General features: G+C 36.3%; 1 protein-coding gene across 1 annotated transcript in view; it reads left to right on the top strand.

Moving 5' to 3' along the window:
- The window catches only part of ADAMTS19 (ADAM metallopeptidase with thrombospondin type 1 motif 19), a 94,693-nt gene that overhangs the window by 44,589 nt on the left and 30,113 nt on the right, over positions 1–19,991 (top strand). The window contains exons 9-13 of the mRNA XM_026703952.2: positions 4,898–5,038; positions 9,655–9,805; positions 14,180–14,281; positions 16,460–16,590; positions 17,463–17,635. Of these exons, the coding sequence (XP_026559737.2) occupies positions 4,898–5,038; positions 9,655–9,805; positions 14,180–14,281; positions 16,460–16,590; positions 17,463–17,635 (698 nt within the window). The remainder of the gene's footprint in view (positions 1–4,897; positions 5,039–9,654; positions 9,806–14,179; positions 14,282–16,459; positions 16,591–17,462; positions 17,636–19,991) is intronic.

Raw genomic sequence — 19,991 nt, 5'->3', positions numbered from 1 at the left:
CCAACTTTTCTATTGTCTTAACAGAATTCTTTCAATCTTTCTAGTTATCTATGGTATTATCAGCATATCTGAGGGTGTTGATATTTTACCGAACAATTAATTTTTAATGGTTTTTCCCAACCAATTAAATTTTAATTAATTAAATTTAATTCTAATTTTTATTTGTTGTAGCACAGTATTTCTTTTAACGTACTCTGCATACAAATTAAATAGAGTATACCTAGGAACATGCTTTTGCCAGTTTTCAGCCATTTTTTTGTTCTATATTCTGTTCTAACAGTTGTATCCTATCCTATTGAAAAAGGTGGCACAATCCTTTGACCTAATGACAACTACCAAACAGTCCCCAACCTTCTCTGTGTGGAAGTTGGGTTTCAGTCTGAGATTTAGTGCTAAGATAACTTTGATTGTATTTGTTGTTGACTTGTGGCAGAGCCAGGACAATGATTTGTTTATTCTTATGCACCTTGATCTCTCAGTGACTTTTGAAAGTTTTGATCACAATACTCTTCTGAAGTAATTGTGAGTACTATTTTATGGTGATTCTGTTTCTTACTCCAGGACTGATTTATAATCATCATTGGTTGTGAGGGAGTGAGCACTCCCTAGACCTGTCTTGCATGAGATGCCACACTCACACTTTTCTTTTCAACATCTACATGAAACAGCTGGGTGAGATCATTTGCCACATTGAGTATCATTAGTATACTAATGATACCCAATTTTATTTCTTGACCCAAGTCAGTCAAGTGATGCTGCAAAGATCAGTGGCAGTGCCTGGAGGCTGTGCAGGTTTGGATGGGGAGGAACTGTCTCCAATTCAGTTGTATCAAAACCAAGTATTGTAGATCAAATCCGTCTATTGCTAATGGTGGAGCATACAATATTGCAATCCAACGTTATTCAATATGTAAAATATTGCAATCCATTGTTATTCATGTACATATATACTAAATTAATCTATTAATAATACTTATAATCCATAGAAATAAAATGTATTGCTGAGCACAAAAATGGATTCTCACATTCGTAAGAAAGAAAATAGCTATTGTGTAAACAGTATCCAGGATTATGCACAGAATAGTTATACAGTTGACCCATATAGCTTAGGAGAGTTTTCGAGAAATCTGAATTATTGTTTTGACTTGCAGAACAAGTAAGAGTTGTACTCAGATTTTATTTCTTAAAAGTTTATAGGTCCTTTTTACATAATATTTGTCCTTATTGTTTAGCTAAAATGCAATTGTTCAAATTTGAAACCCAGAGTAAGAGGGGGTGAACTGGTCTGCTAAACCTAAGAAGCATTGGACATTTTTATCAATAGGTACCAAGCTGAACAGGAGTGCATTATCGGGTTGGATCAGTTAGTGGTAATAGAAAATTCCATATGGGCTTAATAAGACTAACTAGTCATTTTCTAAGGTCAAGGTAAAAGATAGTATGCCTAGGAATTCTTGACCATTTAAGAGTGAAGCAGACAGAACTAACAGACCCTGGAAAAGGTATTTATTTTACTTATTTGTTAAATTGATAAGCTGTCCATTTCACTATAGTCACAGCTCTAGGTTGTAAGGTATAAACATTTTTATTGAAAGATACCCAAATTTTTAGTGAAACCATATACCAAGAAGCTGCTGAACTTGGTTTCCATTCCTCTCGTTGCCTTTTCTCCTTTGGTGACCTTCAGGCTTCTGATTATAGCCTGCAACAATTGGGCCGATACCTTTGTATTTAGAAATACAGGAACAATTCCCATTTAAAAGAATTGCTTAAGAATTTTTGCCTAGCTTCCTATACCACTTGGTTGCTTGTTGATTAATGAATAAAGAATTGGAGTCCATTTTGGATTTTTGTGGTTTTTCTCCTGCAGATCTCCAAAAGCCAGAGAAAGAGAATGTGCTGTAATGGGAGTATCTCTGAAACAAGCAGCTGCTAATTAAGGAAGTAAGTGAGAGTGTTTCTCAAAGATAGGAGAGTCTCTAGTCTACATATTAGTAAGAAGAGAGAGAGAGGAGTGAGAATTCCAGTTCAGCCCACAACCTATTCTGTGAATGATCGCAATATCTCCTGTACTTCTCGGGAAAGATGTCATTCTCGAAGTCTCTCCCAGCACTTTGAATATAATTTATTTCTTGCCATTAGTTGTCATGTCTTGGCTTGTTTTGTCCTGGCAGACTGCAATGTATTTAAAGGTGCTTAGATACAAATCCAAATTTTGTATCCGAAAGGCATCTACATAAGCAAACTGTTTTCAGTGTATGAGCCCTCCCATCAGTACAAAGAGTTGACTGAAGAAAGCTGCTCTGCAGTTCATGAGACATTCCCATAAGTGTGCAGCTTCTTCACCCCTGTCCTGAAAGTGCAATAAGAAAAAAAGCTAGAAACTTCTTTGACTATATAAAAGATTCACATTTTAAACCAATGGTAGTATTTTTATTGTCACTTTTTTTCCCTAATAAATCTCACTAATCATATTGAGATGTTACTTGGTTTTCATTTCAGTCCTAATTGTTGCTGTTATGGACTGAAATAATATCTCCCTGGATTGATGATTTGGTTATTAGTCATATTTTAATTAGGAGAAGGAGTTTGTAATATGAGTCACATTCAGCAAGAAGACTTGGTGTAGTACAATTAGTGTAACATCTTTTTTCAAAAAAATATTGTGTTGGCAAGATACTTCAAGTTGCTGTAGAACTGTTTCAAATACTTCAGTAGTTGGAGCCTAAATTTGGGTTATGTTAATATTAATTGGCTGGTCTTGGGCTCAAATTGAAATCATTCTGTCATTTTTGTGGTTGCATCTTTGTTAGTGTCTGCTCTATTTCTTTCGTGATTTTTTTTTCCTAGTCTGCAGTAGAAGATCTGATTCTTCTCTGGTGTGAAATGACTCATTTCAGTTCATGTCAATATCCTGATTTCCAGAATATCAATATTTAGCCTTGACTCTTCTGCTTGACAATATTAAATTTGTCTTGGTTCATAGTTATGATCACACCATTACTATGATATCATTTCAACACTGATCTTCCTTTTTATCACTGGACACACTGACAGGTAGACATTCTCTGAACCTTAACACAGCTATATCATAAACTTCAATGTTATCATAATTTTCCTCTGCTCTTTTTACCTTCCAATATTCAGGGCTCATCTTCCACGTCATATTGTGAATATTCTTGTGAATGTCTTTTTGGTTTACTTGGTAGAATATTTGAGTAGCTGTCATTTCCTTTCAGTGGAGCTTATTTAATCTGATCCTTCATCTATGAGCTGCCCATCATGGGTGACCTTCTAAAAATATACATTTTCTGCTGTTCAACACCATAACTTAAAAGCACAAATTCCTTCACCACAAGACAAGCTACATCTTCACTACAAGATAATGATCCAGGAATGGAGACAGGAAAATAAGCATCTTAAAATATTTATTTGCCAGATTGGGCAGCTAAAAATATTTTATTATTAATTTGTTATTTATTGCGGTTATTTATTTGTTAAAGTTATTTAGGAGGTTATTTATTTTGCTTATTTTAAATTTGTTTGATTATGGTAGCATAGTTAACTGCTCATAGTTGGATAATAATTAGAGTAGCATAAAGCTAGTAAAATAAATAAATCTATAATATACCATAATTTTATTCATATATGACAGCCCTTGAAATATGTTGGACTTATAATTAGCTGAATATCACCTACTGAATTTCATGATTGAATAGAGATTTGAATCTGTATCTATCTCACCAATTCTTACTTTTTAACCACTATACCGAGGGCTATATTTCTGTACCACATTGACAATTACTTTTATGTCTCTGTTTTCTTCAGTTGTGTTATGGTTATTTTTTCTTATTGTAAAGAAAATTGCAATACAGTAGTTCTTGATTTATAATAGTCTGTTTAGTGACCATTCAAAGTTACGATGACACTGAAAAAAGGGACATGACCATTTTTCACACTTACAACTGTTGCAGAATCCTCATGGTCTCATGATCAAAATTCAGATGCTTGGCAACTGGCTCATATTTATGACAGTTGCAAAGTCAATGGGAAAGCCAGATTCATCTAACAAGCATATTATTAACTTAATAACTGCAGTGATTCACTTAATAACTATGCCAAGAAAGGTCGTAAAATGGGGCAACACTCACTTAACTATCTCGCTTAGTAACAGAAATTTTGGGCTCAATTGTGGTCATAAGTACCTATAGCCCACTTTTTTCTGGTGGAAACAAAACTTGTTGCAATGGCAAACAACAATTATAAACTGCAAACCTAAGGCTGCCTATTTGAATTATGATGTACTCATAAAATTATGATGTACTTATGAATAATGATGTACTTTTATGAAATAAGTCAGACCATAACCAATATATGTATTAGATTGCTTAGCAAAGCGTAGACATATCTGCCTAGACAAACATCAATCTGAACCAAATGAATACATTCAAGTAATCATAGTCTTGTTTGTCGTGATTTGTTGAATAAGCCAAGTTGGCTGGATTCATTCAATGCACTAAATCACAAATCAAGGATTATAAGTAAGAATGGCTAAGTCTCCATTTTAAATCCAAGGAATATATTGTATTAAGTTGACTTCTCTCTGAAATTAAGAAGAAATGATAGACATGTGTATCATTATGTGTATTTGTCTCTCTATCATCCATTTAAATTTGAAATAATTAAAGTAATTGAATTATCTTCATCAAATTGGTTCTTTAAAGATTGCAAGCACGTTAAGGTTCTATTTTATGTTGTAAATTTACATTCTGTTGTGTAAATCCTTAATTCTATGTCTATGTTGGAAATACGAGCACAAAATTTTAGTTGGACATTTGAGAAGCTGCTTTTATACTGTTCTTCCCTTAAAATACACCGTTTTTCAAACTTGTTTCAGCATGGGAATAAATCATGACAATGACCACCCATCTTGTGCAGATGGTCTCCACATCATGTCTGGAGAATGGATCAAAGGGCAAAACCTTGGGGATGTTTCATGGTCCCGCTGTAGCAGAGATGATCTAGAAAGATTTCTCAGGTAATTCATTCAAGAAGTAGATGTAGTTACAATCAGGCTTTTATTTTGTTCTGTTATTTTTTCCCCCCTGATGATTATAAATTTCAGATATTCCAAGCTTTCAGTACCTTATAATAGTTACTATATCAGATTGAAAAGAACTATTTCTGACAATTGCTTGCTATTCTTCAGAAATATTATTAGCCAATGCTTATGTGAGGCAGAAACAGATTTTATTAAGGTATTTCTTTAGATTTCAGTATTGTTGGAGTACTCAATAAATGTTAGTGTTAACTTAAAAATTAAAATTGTGTATAATGTATGTATGTGTGTGTGTGTGTGTGTTTGTCTGAGTGTGTGTGTGTGTGTGTGTGTGTGTGTGTGTATGGATGGATCTTTGGTTATTCAGGTTTTCTCCCGTGTAAGATTGGAAGTATCTAGGCAACGTTTCGATGAAGTCTTATTCATCATCTTCAGGCTTATGTCTTCTGCTTCATCGAAACGTTGCCTAGATACTTCCAATCTTACGCGGGAGAAAACCCGAATAACCAAAGATCCACATACAAATACCCACGAGAATCTCAGAAAACATACACACACACACACACACACACACACACACACACATATATATCTAGGTGTGTTCGGGTCTTTTCCCATGTAAGATTAAGAGTATATTGGCAACGTTTTGGCGAGGTCCCACTCGACATCCTCAGGCTGGTGCTTTCGGCTTCATGCCAGTGCAAGCAGTGTGTGATCGGAGCTGCCGTCTCTCTATAAATACTGGTGGGGGGGGGGGCAGCACAAGATCCAGGATATCTCCACAACAAAACTCACAAGGCCATCACACAGCCCATTATGCCAACATCAACTCCATTAACCAATCAAGAGGCAGCAGCACAGCCAACCAGCCCACCACACCAGCCCCCACCACCAGTATTTATAGAGAGACGGCAGAGACGGCAGGTCCAATGACACACTGCTTGCACTGGCACGAAGCCGAAAGCACTAGCCTGAGGATGGCGAGTGGGACCTCGCCGAAACATTGCCAAGATATTCTTAATCTTACATGGGAAAAGACTCGAACATACCTAGACCTACATACCTGTACCCATGAAAATCTACGAATACACACACACACACACATACATACACACACGTATGTATGCTTGTGTATGTGTGTATATATATAATATTAAACAAAGTAGAATTGCTTTTAGTTAGATGGACACTGAATTTAATTATTTAATAACATTCAATGTTACTAAGTAAGATGAATGTCCTAGATTGTGGCACGTGTGCTGGAAGTGGCATGCAGAGCCATCTCTCTGGGCATGCAGAGCTGTCACCCATTGCTCTTCTGGGTTCCAATGTGCCGGCCAGCTGGTCTTCACGTGCATGAGAGCACCTGAAACCAGAAGAGCAACTGCTGCCAGCCTCTTGCCCCCAATGACTGCTCTTCCAGTTTCCAGCATGTGTACATACATGCACTCCTGTTTCGGCACTTGATGCCAAAAAGGTTTGCCAACACTAGACTATACAGTGATTCTAACTGCATGCCTACTTGTATACCTCAACTCATCTCACCTGCCTATCTCTCCACTATCTCTACCCTCTGGGCCAACCAGAACTCTGCCCAAACCTAACCTAACCCTCAACCTGATCTCTTCCATCTTCTTCAGTGGTGGGATTCAAAACTTTTTAATACCAGTGGGCGTGACCATGTGACTGTGAGGGTGTGGCTTTTTTGCTGTTTTGCAGCCCCCCCCCCCCTGTTTTTTGAGCCTTCTGGGCCTCAGGCAAGCCTCCAAGTTTTTGCTCCCAGAAGGCTCCTCTGGGGCTCAGGAAGCAAAAAAAAGGAGCCTAGAGGGGGCATGCAGCATCCACCCTTGCTCCATTTTGGGGCCTTCTGGGCCCCAGGGGAACCTCCTGGGGGGCATTTTTGCTTCCAGAAGGCTCCCCCGGGGTTCAGGAAGAAAAAATTGGAACCTGGAGGGGGCGCACAGCAGCCCCCTTGCTCCATTTTGAGGCCTTCTGGGCCTCAGGGGAGCCTCCTGGTGGGGCATTTTTGCTCCCAGAAGGCTCCCATGAGGCTCAGGAAAGCAAAAAATGGAGAGGGGGGGCTGCACCCCCCCTCTCCATTTTTTGCCTTCCTGGGTCTCAGAGAATCTTTCTGGGTGAATCAGTAAGACAGCTAGAGGAAACCTGGCACAGCTGATCGTATGAACAGCTGATTGTCGGGAGGGGAAAAAAAGAAATACCTTAAGGGGTGAGCATCAGGTGGGCGGGGTGAATGAGCATCAGTTAGGCGGGGCAAGTGAGCCAGTGGCAATTGAGTGACCGGGTTGGGGGTGTGGCCAGCCAGAACTTACTACTGGTTTGGCGACTCACGCCAAATCCTTGCTACCAGTTCGCCCGAACTGGTGCGAACCAGTTGAATACCATCACTGATCTTCTTCCTTTTGCTCCTGGCCCAAGTTTCAGGCACTTTAACTGCCAAAGGGAGCTTATTAGGCCTGGCCAGGGAGGAGGCAGTGGGATGGGACTGTTTAAAGTGACAGGACAGCAGTGCAAGCGGCAGCTTCCCAGGAGGTGGGGGCTTGGCCAGTCTTTGTACAGCAGTACTCACCTTTATTCTGGGAGCAACCATTTGTGTTATTGCCCTACCTCTTCCATTGGCTCAGTTCTGCTTCTTCCAGGCTCAGCAAGCTCCCTTTGGCAGATAAGGTTTGCTAGGCTCATACATAGTCTAATAATGGCTGTATCTCAGGTCAATAGCGGAAGGAAGAAGAAAGCAAAAGTTAGCTGTAGACAGCCAGGAGTAAGTGGTGGCAGGAGGTAGCCAAAAGGCATTGATGGGGAAATAGGCAGTGGTAGTAGTTGAAGCACATGCTACATTTATAAATGTGGGTCATTGTCAAGAGCTCAAATCTTGATCATGTGACAGCAGGGGAACTGCTGTGATCATAACTTTGGAGATATAGGTACCATTTGTTTAGTGCCATGTAACTTAATATGTCTGCTGAACAAATGGGTATTAAGTAAGGATTACCTGTATTTTTATTTTTTTAAAATATTGCAATGCACATTTATTCTTGCAGTATTAGGGTTAATGTATTTTTGTGACAGGATTTTGAATTCTCTGATAGTATAAATAGTATAGGGATTCTATAAAAAAAAATTAGAAACTGGATTCATGTTTGCGCCCAGATGAATCCTATATATTTTATCTTTAGTCTGTTCAGTTCTTCTTTGAGTTTAATAGCTGTTTAATTTAAAATAGGAAATTATGGAATCTTTTGGTTATACTTTTTAAAGCAGGCTTGTCCAACCCGCGGCCCATGGGCCGCATGCGGCCCAGGTCGCCTCGTAATGCGGCCCAGTGCCCACCCCAACCTTCATGCCAGAGCCAGCGAGGAGGAGGAGGAGGGAGGCGGAGGCGCGAGGCAGGGCGGCGAGCGCCCCGGCCAAGCAGCAAGAGAAAGCCGGGCGCCGCCTCAGCGCTGCCCCGCCTCCTGCTGTTGCCCCGCCGCTGCCCCGCCGCTTTCTGCCCCCCACCCGCCCTTCTGCCCTCGCTGCCGCTGCTGCCCCCGCCGCTGCCGCTTCTGCCCCCGCTGCCGCTTCTGCCCCCCTGCTGCCCGCTGCCCCCACCGCCACTGCTTCTGCCACCGGCGAGGCAGAAGCCATGGCGGGGGCAGAAGCGAGGCAGGCAGCTGTAGTGGGAAGCTGGGGAAGAGAAGCGGCAGGGGCGGCAAAAAGCACGGCGGGGGTGGAGAAGCAGCAGCAGTGGCGAGGAAGGCTTCTGCCCTCACCGCTGCTGCTGCTTCTGCCTTCCAGTCCTGCCTCATCCAGCCGGGCCATTTGCAGGAGGAGAGGTAGGCGCGAGGCGGGTGAGCTTTCTCCCCCTCCCCAAAAGAAATATTTGGCCGGAAAATAAACCATGATAAAAAAACTGTGATAAAAAAACCATGATAAAAAATAAATAATTTTTAATAAATAATTAATAATAAATAATAAAAACATCTCACTAACTTCATTTTGAAATAAATTTAATATGTTAACTATGTTTTCTATGTTTTTTTTGGATGATCAGGTATCGTTACTGTTATTTTATTTTATGTGCGGCCCAAACCAAATTTTCATCTTCTAATGTGGCCCAGGGAAGGTGAAAGGTTGGACACCCCTGTTTTAAAGCAAGATGGGCTGCTTCTTGTGTTAACTTTAGATTGAGGTTCAGCAGTATTCAAAGATATTCAAAGTCACGTTACATGAGTTTGTTCCCTAGACATATTTGGACTTGTGTTCTTTCCTCATCATTTTCCCGTGTAATGATCTTGAATAATGAGTTCCCTGCCAATATTTTAGCTAATTTTGTTTTTCAGTGAATTTTGGGGGGAGGGGGTTTGAATGGGGACACATGGACTTCCTCCAAGTACGACTCTTTAAAGTGGCTTTTCTACTGAAAGCTGCCTCACATTTGTGGACATATGTCATGTTTTCCTCTTTTCCATTAATATAAAAACGTTCTTTGTTAAATTAGGGCAAGATTGGGTTTTAAAGCTTTCATCTTAATTCTATATAAAGATTAGTATAAAATAGTCTCTGTTATTATTCACCAATCTCTTATGCATTGCCAGGTCAAAGGCCAGTAACTGCTTGCTTCATACAAATCCCCAGAGCCTCAATTCTGTGATTATTCCTTCAAAACTCCCTGGGATAACATACACTGCAAATGAACAATGTCAGATTCTTTTTGGACCAACTGCCTCTTTCTGCCAAGAAATGCAGGTAGGAATAATAGATTACTGTCATTTATGATTTAACAATATACCCAGGTTTACAGTTTGCTGTTTTGCTTCTCTGTATTTTGTAGTAAAATAATAAAATTGAAGAAATAATAATCGCGAAGGAATAAAGAAATATAGAACAATTCTGAATGTTTCCTTTATTAACTATCCAAAGCTTCTACATACTGTTACCATTCTGTGTTTGATTTTTCAATATTTAAATGATAGATATCAAATCAAATCAAACCCTTATAATGGTCATGCAACAGTATAAAACTTCAGGTGTTACCAAGCTTTCATTCACAAGATAGAATAGAGTTTGCATTTCTCTTGCACATTCAAGTATTATTGTCCTTGGAAAACAGGGTTGCCTTACTGAATTAAAATGCTTGTTATTGGGGACATTTTTTGCTTTTAGATAGGACTTCGAATAAAATGGAAGGAAGAAAATATATTAATACCTTTAATCTTAATTTTATCTTAATTATACCAGTCAAAAGGTTAAATAGTGGGCTATAAGCTAAATGTTTCCAACTCAATCAGGAATGTTGCATGAAGACTAATTTATTAGTTTGAAGGCTGTCACAGTGAGACCTTTTCATGCATTAAAATGAATTTTAAAATGGTAAAAATATGGAGCATTTTATTTTTTATATAAAAGAATTGTTTTATTAATTAATTAAAGTTATTTAATAAATTATTGGACTTCCGGTTTGAGCTTCTTCAGCAACAGACCGAAGCTGGAGCACCCCAAGTCGGCTGGTTTTGGGGATAAGCTACCCTGTAGAGGTGGTGAAGAAGGCGGGGGGGATAGGAGGAAGATAAGAAGAGAAAGTTTTGGTTGACTGGGTCAAACAGCAAAAGCAACAAATAAGGTACCCTGGAATTGAAACTATTAAAAAAACCAATAACATTGTTCCCTAAGAAGATTTTTAAGTTGCGAAGGAGAGAGAAAAGGGAAAAGATTTGGGTTTTTTTCTCTCCTTTTCCTATACTGACAGCTAAGAGACTTAAGCAAGAAATTGGAAAAAAATCAACTTTGACATTAATAGGCATTTAATGCTGAAAATAAAAAGTCAAAGGGATAATAAAAATTTCTGGATAATCAAAAGCTTTTGAAAACAGGAAAGGAGAGAAAAAGAATAAAAGGGCAGGATCTGGAAGGGAGGAGACTGCCTGGAATTAAAAAGAACTTACAGCAAAATCTCAACAAGACTTCCAAAAGACACATTTTAACTGAAACATCGCAACAAAAACCCCAGGAAGAGAAAGTGGAAAAAGAAATAAGAAGAAACAGCTATTTGGATAACTTGATGATCTCTGGATTATTGGTTGTTGTATTTGAATGACTAAAATCAATCAGCTGGTTGTTTAAAACTGTTTAAAATGGCTCCACTTTTAGAAGAACTGAAAATGGAACTTAAAAATTACAAAGAAGATGCACAAGAAGGGAAAGGTTCTTTTGGCTTCGTATTTCAGTTCTTAGAAATGGAGATTTGGAATTATGAGAAACAACAAGTAATGCCTGCAGAACAAGAAGATTGCGACAAAGAAGAAGCCATCTTTAATGAACAAGTTATCTTAGATGGGGGGAAAAAAGGAAAGGGGGAAAGAGAATGGAAAGCTTAAGATTGGGAAAAACAACCCCCCAAAAAAAATATAGAGTGAAAAATAAGTGTAAAATCAGAAAGCAACAGAAGAGGGAAATGCAGAAGAGAGAATTAGAAGTAGAGAGACAAGGGGGTAAAAGGGGAGGGAGAAGATGAGAGGGAAGAAAGAAAGGAAAAAAGGTTATAAAGGACAGAAACAATATAGAGAAACAGGGCCTATTTAGAGATAATGGGTGAAAATGTAATGGAAAAGGGGATTCTGCAAAGGTACATAAGATAGTATTGTTATATTAGAAATAGAAATAATTTCAGAAAATATGCAACAATGTATGATTAAAATGTTTGATAAAATAGCTATTATAATTTAGTGGAATGCTTGTCAATAAATAAATGTAACAAAATGAATATTTAATGATTTACAAAACATGTGAAGAGAAATAAGGGAAAATTAATTATGGAGATTATACATGTCTTTAAGGAAGTATGATATTTAATTGAAAAGAAATGTTAAAGATGTTAAGATTTTAATGATAGAACTGAATTGGAATAGAATGAGGGTTTATAATTACATATATTTATAATCCTTTTTTCTTTAAAGAATATAGTGTGTATTATAAGAATGCACCAAGCAAAATTCGATTGGAAGTTATATATTATGTATTATATTGAAGGTCATAACCTTAAGGTATATATTGAAGTTTAAATAAGAGTTGAATTGATGTAATTAAAAGATATAAAGGTGTCATACTCCAATTAGTAACTACAGGAGAAAACTTCTTTAATGAGAAAAGATAATATGAAATTCAAACAGAACAGACAAAAGTATAAATATAATGATTTGAATTGAGCTGAGATAATCAAAATAAAATTGAGAAAATTAAAAGAGGGGGAAAAACTATATAGAAAATGTAGAATAGTATAAGATATGGAATAGAATACAAAAAGGAGCCTGAAATTGAGTTTTGTGTCTGTATAAAGAAGTTCAACCCGGGACCATGCTATTTTCAAAAAAGATGATTTACTTGTATTTTGTATGTGTGAAAACCCAAATAAAACTTTATTTTAAAAAAAAAGTTATTTAATAAATTATTTCAATTTAAACATAATTACATTAAGTAAAATTTTAAAATATTGAGAAATAGCTATTAAATAGCTATTTTATTTTGGCAGCCATTCTTTATTCACCAAAATAATGGTTTGAAAAATAATATTTATTAACAATCACATCTAGGATGATATAATTTTAGAACCTCATTCTGCTAAAATCTGTCCACATTTCCCTTTTACACTTTTATAATTTTTATTGGTGAGTAGAAAGATTGTTTTGTTTTTCTTTATTCCTACTTTCCACTGCCTCTTTCTTCTTTTCATTTTACAAGGGTAGTGGTGTTCTGCCTTTCTTTCTTTCGCCAGTAGAGAAATTTTACTTGTTTGTTTGCCGGGCCTGACTTTCCTGCACATCTGACCATGGATACAAAAAATAATATGTACTTCTCAAATCACCTCCATTTCAACCATAGAATTTGAAATTTTACTATCAGAATGTAATCATGATTTGAAGTTTTAATATACTACTATAAGGAGTCTGCAATTCCACCCATTGTCATCAAGGTTCACCCCTTTGGGATCTTGTAGTCTTATGACCTATGTAAGAAAGGTGGGGGTTCACGCGGTGATGTCATTTCTTTTCAGATAGGCGAGTTGAACACCCTCCCCAATACTATTGCTACTAATGATTTATGTATTAAAATATAAATATTAACAGATACACATACGGGGCATGATTATAAGGAAATAGTTGGCTTAATTAATTTTTAAATGTACTGTTATATTCTATTTTTCTTATATCAGTTTATAATACAAATTAGAAATATGAAATAACTTATTAATTTAGATTCATTACTATTATTGAACTGATTTAATATGAACTCTTCTCTGAAATTGGAATATGCCTATTTGAATTCATTTTTATGTATTTTAGCAAACTAGTTTGGCCTAGTGGTTTAGGTGCTGAACTAGGAATTGGAAAAGCAGAGTTCTAATCCTGTCTTAGGCTTGAAAGAGACCTGGGTAACTTTGGGCCAGTTATTCTCTCTCAATCCTAGGATAAAGATAATGACTAACCATTTCCAAAACTGCTGCCTGAATAATTATACGGATTTGTCTATGTAGTTGCCAGGAGTCAAGTTAGACATGAAGTGCGTGGAGGCGAAGCTGTTTTACTTAACAGACTATCTGAAGAATAATATGGGATCACTGTCATTCTAGTCTTTTATTATTCTTTAAATTTAGTATTTCTGTAATTGTAAAGATTTAATCTCACATGTTTATGTTTGTTTATATTTAATCTCACAAGTTTATGTTTGTTCACTTTTGAAGTTATGCATTAAACATAATTTCAATCGGATTTTTCTCCAGGGAATGTACAGACAAAAATTGTTTTCAAGAGATACATTACAATCCATTAAACTGCCTAAAGCCAAAACTTTATATTGGATAATTAATTGCTTTCACAAAGCAAATTGAAGAAGGAATGAAAAGACAATCCCAAGTTTATATTTATGTAAGCTAAACAAACAAACCCATTTTTATTTTGCAGTCCAATTTACATACAGTCTTTCTGTTTTGAGGTTATGAAAAGAGATTATATTCTATAGATAAAGCAAAATTCATTCACAGCTTCTTAAAATAGCATATTTCTTGTGAAAGTTATGAAGAACATTTATATGCACGTTTCTACATTTTTATTGTTTATTTCTTTCCAGCATGTTATTTGCGCTGGGTTATGGTGTAAAGTTGAAGGTGAGAAAGAATGTAAAACTAAGTTGGATCCACCGATGGATGGAACAGATTGCGACACTGGAAAGGTGCATTATAACACCATTAATTTTTAATAAGTGAATTTGTTTATATGTGATCTTAAATCTATATTTCATTGCACCATTTTAAGATGTGATTGTTTTAAAGTGCTGTCTAATTGATTTAAATATTATACCTCCATTAATATACAAAGGATGTTTCATCAGGAGTTGCTATTGCTATACCTAGTCTTTGTAGAAAATGCATATTAGAATTGTAAGTACAAGTAATGAATTATCCTATTTTTAGTGTTTTTTTACCTATGATTAACTTCCAAGTATTATTGCTTGCTTATTGTGGAGAGCAATTTCAAATAATTTAGAATAATAGTACCATACTGATTTAAAGTCAAACTGGCATGTCATTTTCAATTCCAACGAAACTTGTGACCTATCAATAATAATAAGGGTTGAGACCCCTTATTTTCAGAAGGGGAATACAACTGAGTAAAATAAATAAGTTATTTCATTAAATGAAACCCATACTATTTAAATCAATGAAAGTCTCATACAATCAACCAAGAACAAGGAAAACCTTAATTCTAGATTATTGTAACTAATTCATAGCATTCTTGGCCAAAACTTCATACAGGCTATTGGGTTTCTGTCTAATGGATTTTGGACTTGTGTGGAATTAATATAAAGTCTGTAAAAATGTATAATAGTTAGTGATTCTCAAGTGTATGTATCAAAACTACAGCTTATCCCAGGAAAATTAGTAACCTGGCTTATTTAATGAAGTAAAATAACATAAAAATAAACCTTTTAACAAAGAATCTTCTTTTTGATGAACCTAGAAATGCTTTTTGATCATGTACACCCATAAAATAGTGGGGATGAAGATATAGGATAGGGAAACTAGAAACAGTTTCACTGAAAATAAAAGGGCAGGCAGGAAGATATAGGATAGGGAAACTAGAAACAGTTTCACTGAAAATAAAAGGGCAGGCAGGAAGATATAGGATAGGGAAACTAGAAACAGTTTCACTGAAAATAAAAGGGCAGGCAGGAAGGTATGGAACTCAAATTTGAAACAATTGACAGTAAAATTACCTATTTTATCTGAATGCTTTTCTTTGCTAGAATAGATGAGATTCATCTATCTTAATCTAAAAGGGAGACTAAGAGAATTCAACAATTGAGAAAAAAGTAACTAAAATAGAAAAATAAAATAATAAATAAAATAATAAAAGTAGCTAAAAGTAACTATATAAATGCAGTTCTATTTCGTAAGTTCCATGGATAATATGATTGCTTCCAAATTTCTAAATTTTACAGCAGAAGCTTCAAATGATTATCATAAGATATCAAAGCAAGCAGAAAGCTTTCAGGATTTTTCTCTTCAGAAGCCAAAATAAATTGGCCTTCCTTTTATGTGGACATTATTTCTTGTTATTTGAGACATTATGGAAAGTTGAACCAGCTTTTTTTTGTATGTGATTCATGATGTGCTATGATCTTTGTGTATATATACTTTTGATTGCAGCTATGTTGCCTTATGCAATGTATTACATGGATTACAGATTCAAATTTTTATATAGGCAGGCTAGATTATATGAAAATTATGTAATGTATTGATTCTTTCATGCAACTCCTTCCAAAATATTCTAGTTTTAAAATACAGTTTTAAATAAAGACATGATTTGGGAGCTTCATTTCCAAAATCTAACTCTATAGTTTCAGGCATTTTGTGCCTTAATCATTGGTACAAAGGTAAAAAGACAAAATGTGGACCAGCGTAAACTAAATTATCCGTTTAGCAATAAGTGTGCTTTAAGAGGGCAGAGCTAATTAAGTAGTAAACATGTATCTTTCATTCTATTTTTTCCCCTGAGTAGAGAAGCCGTAATGTAAAAACTTAACATTTTTCTGTTATGTAAATATTGAATCTAATTAGAAATAATTATCCCCTTGATTTTGCACCTTTCAAGAAAATTTGTTTGAATAGATAAGAGCAATAGGGAAGCAATAGGGAAGACTTATTTTTTCGCTCCAGCAAATAATTTGCCTTTTAAAAAAATAAGTTTTCTTAAGTTTACCAAGAATAGACTAATGGAGGTGGAATTATACTTTTATTCCTCTTTGCTTTGCCATTGTGTCAGGTATGAGCTTCCTTTTGAGTTTATATAGTAAGTTACTTTGTATGTACTTCATATATTTTAAATTAAAAGCTGATGTTTGTAATAGTGGTGTAAAGTTGGAGAATGTATCAGTAAAACATCTTTCGCTGAACACATGGAAGCAGAATGGAGTACCTGGAGCTCTTGTAGCAGAACTTGTAGCACTGGAATTAGCAGTCGACAACGTAAATGTGTTAGGTAAGCCACAGCTTATTTGTGTTCTGCTTGTTATATTATTTACTAAATTCCAAATTCCAAATTAGTTACGGACAGACGCTCTGTTTACTACTTCACAATGTGAAAATGATATTACGCAACTAGATTCATGATATTACATAAAATTGTAGATTGCCAGTAAACACAAATATTTCAAGTGCTGAGATAGGCATATATATTTCTTTATATACAATTCACTTTAAGAAAGGAAAACTAAGTAAGCAGTGTTTGGAATGTATTTCTGATTTTTAAATAAATGGTAGAATAAGTAACATTATACGGCTCATTATTCAACTTCATGCACATTGGAAGTATGGGGAAAAATTCACATAAAATAAGGATAATCTATTCCAGCCTTTCCTGGTTTTTTCTTCAAATATTTGGGGTGCACCTTTTAGAACATCTGATCATAGTGGCCCCCAATCTGTCAGAAAAACCACAACATTAGAAAAGGCTGAGGAAGGGAAAGTCAAATAATTGTCATGATGTAGCCTAATTATAGTTTGGTATCATAATATTCATAGTGATTTTTTTGTGTGTGACAGTTGCTGTTACAAAACTGTTCCAACTATTAGATTCTCTTCATTTATAGGCAGGCTCTACATAGGTAATCACTGTTATTTTAATTGTTTGTAAGTAGGTATGGTGCTTATATATTGAACTGGGATTATGCATCCCAGTGTGTGATTTTGAACTGAAGCTGTTCTATGGATAAAATTAGGTTATGTGAAACCACATCCCCTCCTTAAGCTCTCAGATACAAATGTGATGGCACTAATAACAGTGTAAATCATGCAAGCCATGTCCATACAACTGAATTTAGTTTAATAATTTTAATTTTTTATCTTTCCTAGTCCAGGTCATGAAGAAGCAGAATGCCAGGGATCAAGAATACAATATAAAATATGTAAGAATCCCTCTTGTAGTCCTGGACTGCCTGCGTTCAGGGATTGGCAATGTCAAGTCTTCAGCGTCAGGCTAGCGTATCAGAAACATGTACACCAATGGCAGGCTATTATAGATAAAGGTAAGAGCACACTCCAATCTTATATTTAATAGCTACAAGCTTACTGTCAAAAGTACATTTGCATGCACAAAAATCTGTACATATGTATTAAAATAGATTTAACAATTTATTATACCTAATAATTATATTAGTTCAATATACAGTAATAGTAGGACCCTATCAGTGAAGTTGACTAGTCCAATGAGAACAATGATTAGTCCAATGAAAGCAATACAGTCATAAAACATTATAGTAGATTACTCAAGAAATACTTTTGTGTGCTTTTTTTAAAATGAATGATTTCTTGTATTTAAATAAAAATACACTCTGCAGTAGAATTGGGAGACACATAATAAATACTAGAATTATATATTTTGATCATGAAACATTTATTTAAATTTTAATTTTATCCATACTACAAATCTGCAACAAAATCAAAAAAATATATGAACCTTACGACTAGTCATATTATGCTGATAATGGCTTTGGTGCACTGTCACATTAATATAATGATAAAAGCTTGTGTCAGAATATATGTTTTAGCATTTAGAATACCACAAAATTGTTCAATTTGAAATACAAAATATAAACAATTCATAAAGGAAGAATTGTAGGATTACACTCCTAAAGGTTAATACTAAAAAGGTACAGATTTAGTCCTGAAATGTCTCAAAAAGTAAAATAATTTATCAGCATTTACTTCTGATATTATCTTGTTTTTTTCAAATTCAGAATGATTCCATTTACTATAAAGACAATTCTGTCCAATGTATGTGGCAGGGCATGATGCACAGGGGACTTCATATATGCCTTGGTTTTCCAGGTCAATTTTCTTAGGATGGCTGCTATTTTTCTGTCTGTTTTGAAGGCAGTCTTGATGTGATGCCTGTGTAGTATCTTACTGATTTTGTCTGTAGTACCTCTTATGTAGGGCAGGATAGCTGCTTGATTGGTGTTTCTAATATTTTCTGTCTGTTTTGTGGCTTTTTTTGGTCTTGATTGGCTGGCAACATTGTGTTCCTGTATTGGAGGCTTTTAGTGCAGCTTGGCTCCGAGTAAATGGACGGCTATCATTTATGAGGAAGCTAGGTTTCATCTGGGTGCCTGGTTGGGGTGAGTTTGAGCTGGAGGTATCGGGGGGATCTGTTTGTGCCCAGGTGTTTGCCTGGCTTGTGGTGTGGTGATTTTTTTATTTGTGGGTGCAGGCTTCCAAATAATTGACAGTCTGGTGGAATCATCTCTTCTATTCATGCTTTCAGGTCTTTTTTCAATCTCTATGGCTTCTCTGGTAATTCTGTGGCTGGGGTTTTCTATAGTGGCTAGGGTTTTGGTGCTATTGAAGTTGATGCTATGACATGTGGCTTTCATGTGTTGGACTAGTGAGAAAGTGTGTTCCAACTTTTTTACTGCATTTTTGTGTTCATCCAGGCGGGTACTTATTCTTCTATTGGTCTGTCCAATGTATGTGGCAGGGCATGATGCACAGGGGACTTCATATATGCCTTGGTTTTCTAGGTCAATTTTATTTATTTATACCCGAACAAAGCTGAATACCATACATGTAAGTGCCCGCGAAAACTTAAGAAAACACATACACACACACACACCTCAAAAAAATAAAGGGAACACAAAAATAAGACATCCTAGATCTGAATGAATGAAATATTCTTATTAAATACATTGTTTATTACATAGTTGAATGTGCTGACAACAAAATCACACAAAATTTATCAATGGAAATCAAATTTAGCAACTCATGGAGGTCTGGATTTGGAGTTACACTCAAAATTAAAGTGGAAAAAAACACTACAGGCTGATCCAACTTTGATGTAATGTCCTTAAAACAAGTCAAAATGAGGCTCAGTAGTGTGTGTGGCCTCCACGTGCCTGTATGACCTCCCTACAATGCCTGGGCATGCTCCTGATGAGGTGGCAGACAGTCTCCTGAGGGATCTCTTCCCACACCTGGACTAAAGCATCCCCCAACCCCTGGACAGTCTGTGGTGCAATGTGGTGTTGGTGGATGGAGCGAGACATGATGTTCCAGATGTGCTCAATTGGATTCAGGTTTGGGGAACGGGCGGGCCAGTCCATAGCATCAATGCCTTCATCTTGTAGGAACTGCTGACACACTCCAGCCACATGAGATCTAGCATTGTCGTGCATTAGGAGGAACCCAGGGCCAACCGCACCAGCATATGGTCTCACAAGGGGTCTGAGGATCTCATCTCGGCACCTAAAGTCAGTCAGGCTACCTCTGATGAGCACATGGAAGGCTGTGCGGCTCCCTAAAGAAATGCCACCCCACACCATTACTGACCCACTGCCAAACCAGTCATGCTGGAGAATGTTGCAGGAAGCAGAAAGTTCTCCATGG

The sequence above is a fragment of the Pseudonaja textilis genome, chromosome 2 (genome assembly GCF_049901715.1).
Source record: "Pseudonaja textilis isolate UNSWEBS1 chromosome 2, rPseTex1.2, whole genome shotgun sequence".
Classification (NCBI taxonomy): Eukaryota; Metazoa; Chordata; class Lepidosauria; order Squamata; family Elapidae; genus Pseudonaja; species Pseudonaja textilis.
The sequence above is the reverse complement of the archived record's forward strand: the minus strand, read 5'-3'. Positions and strand labels throughout refer to the sequence as shown.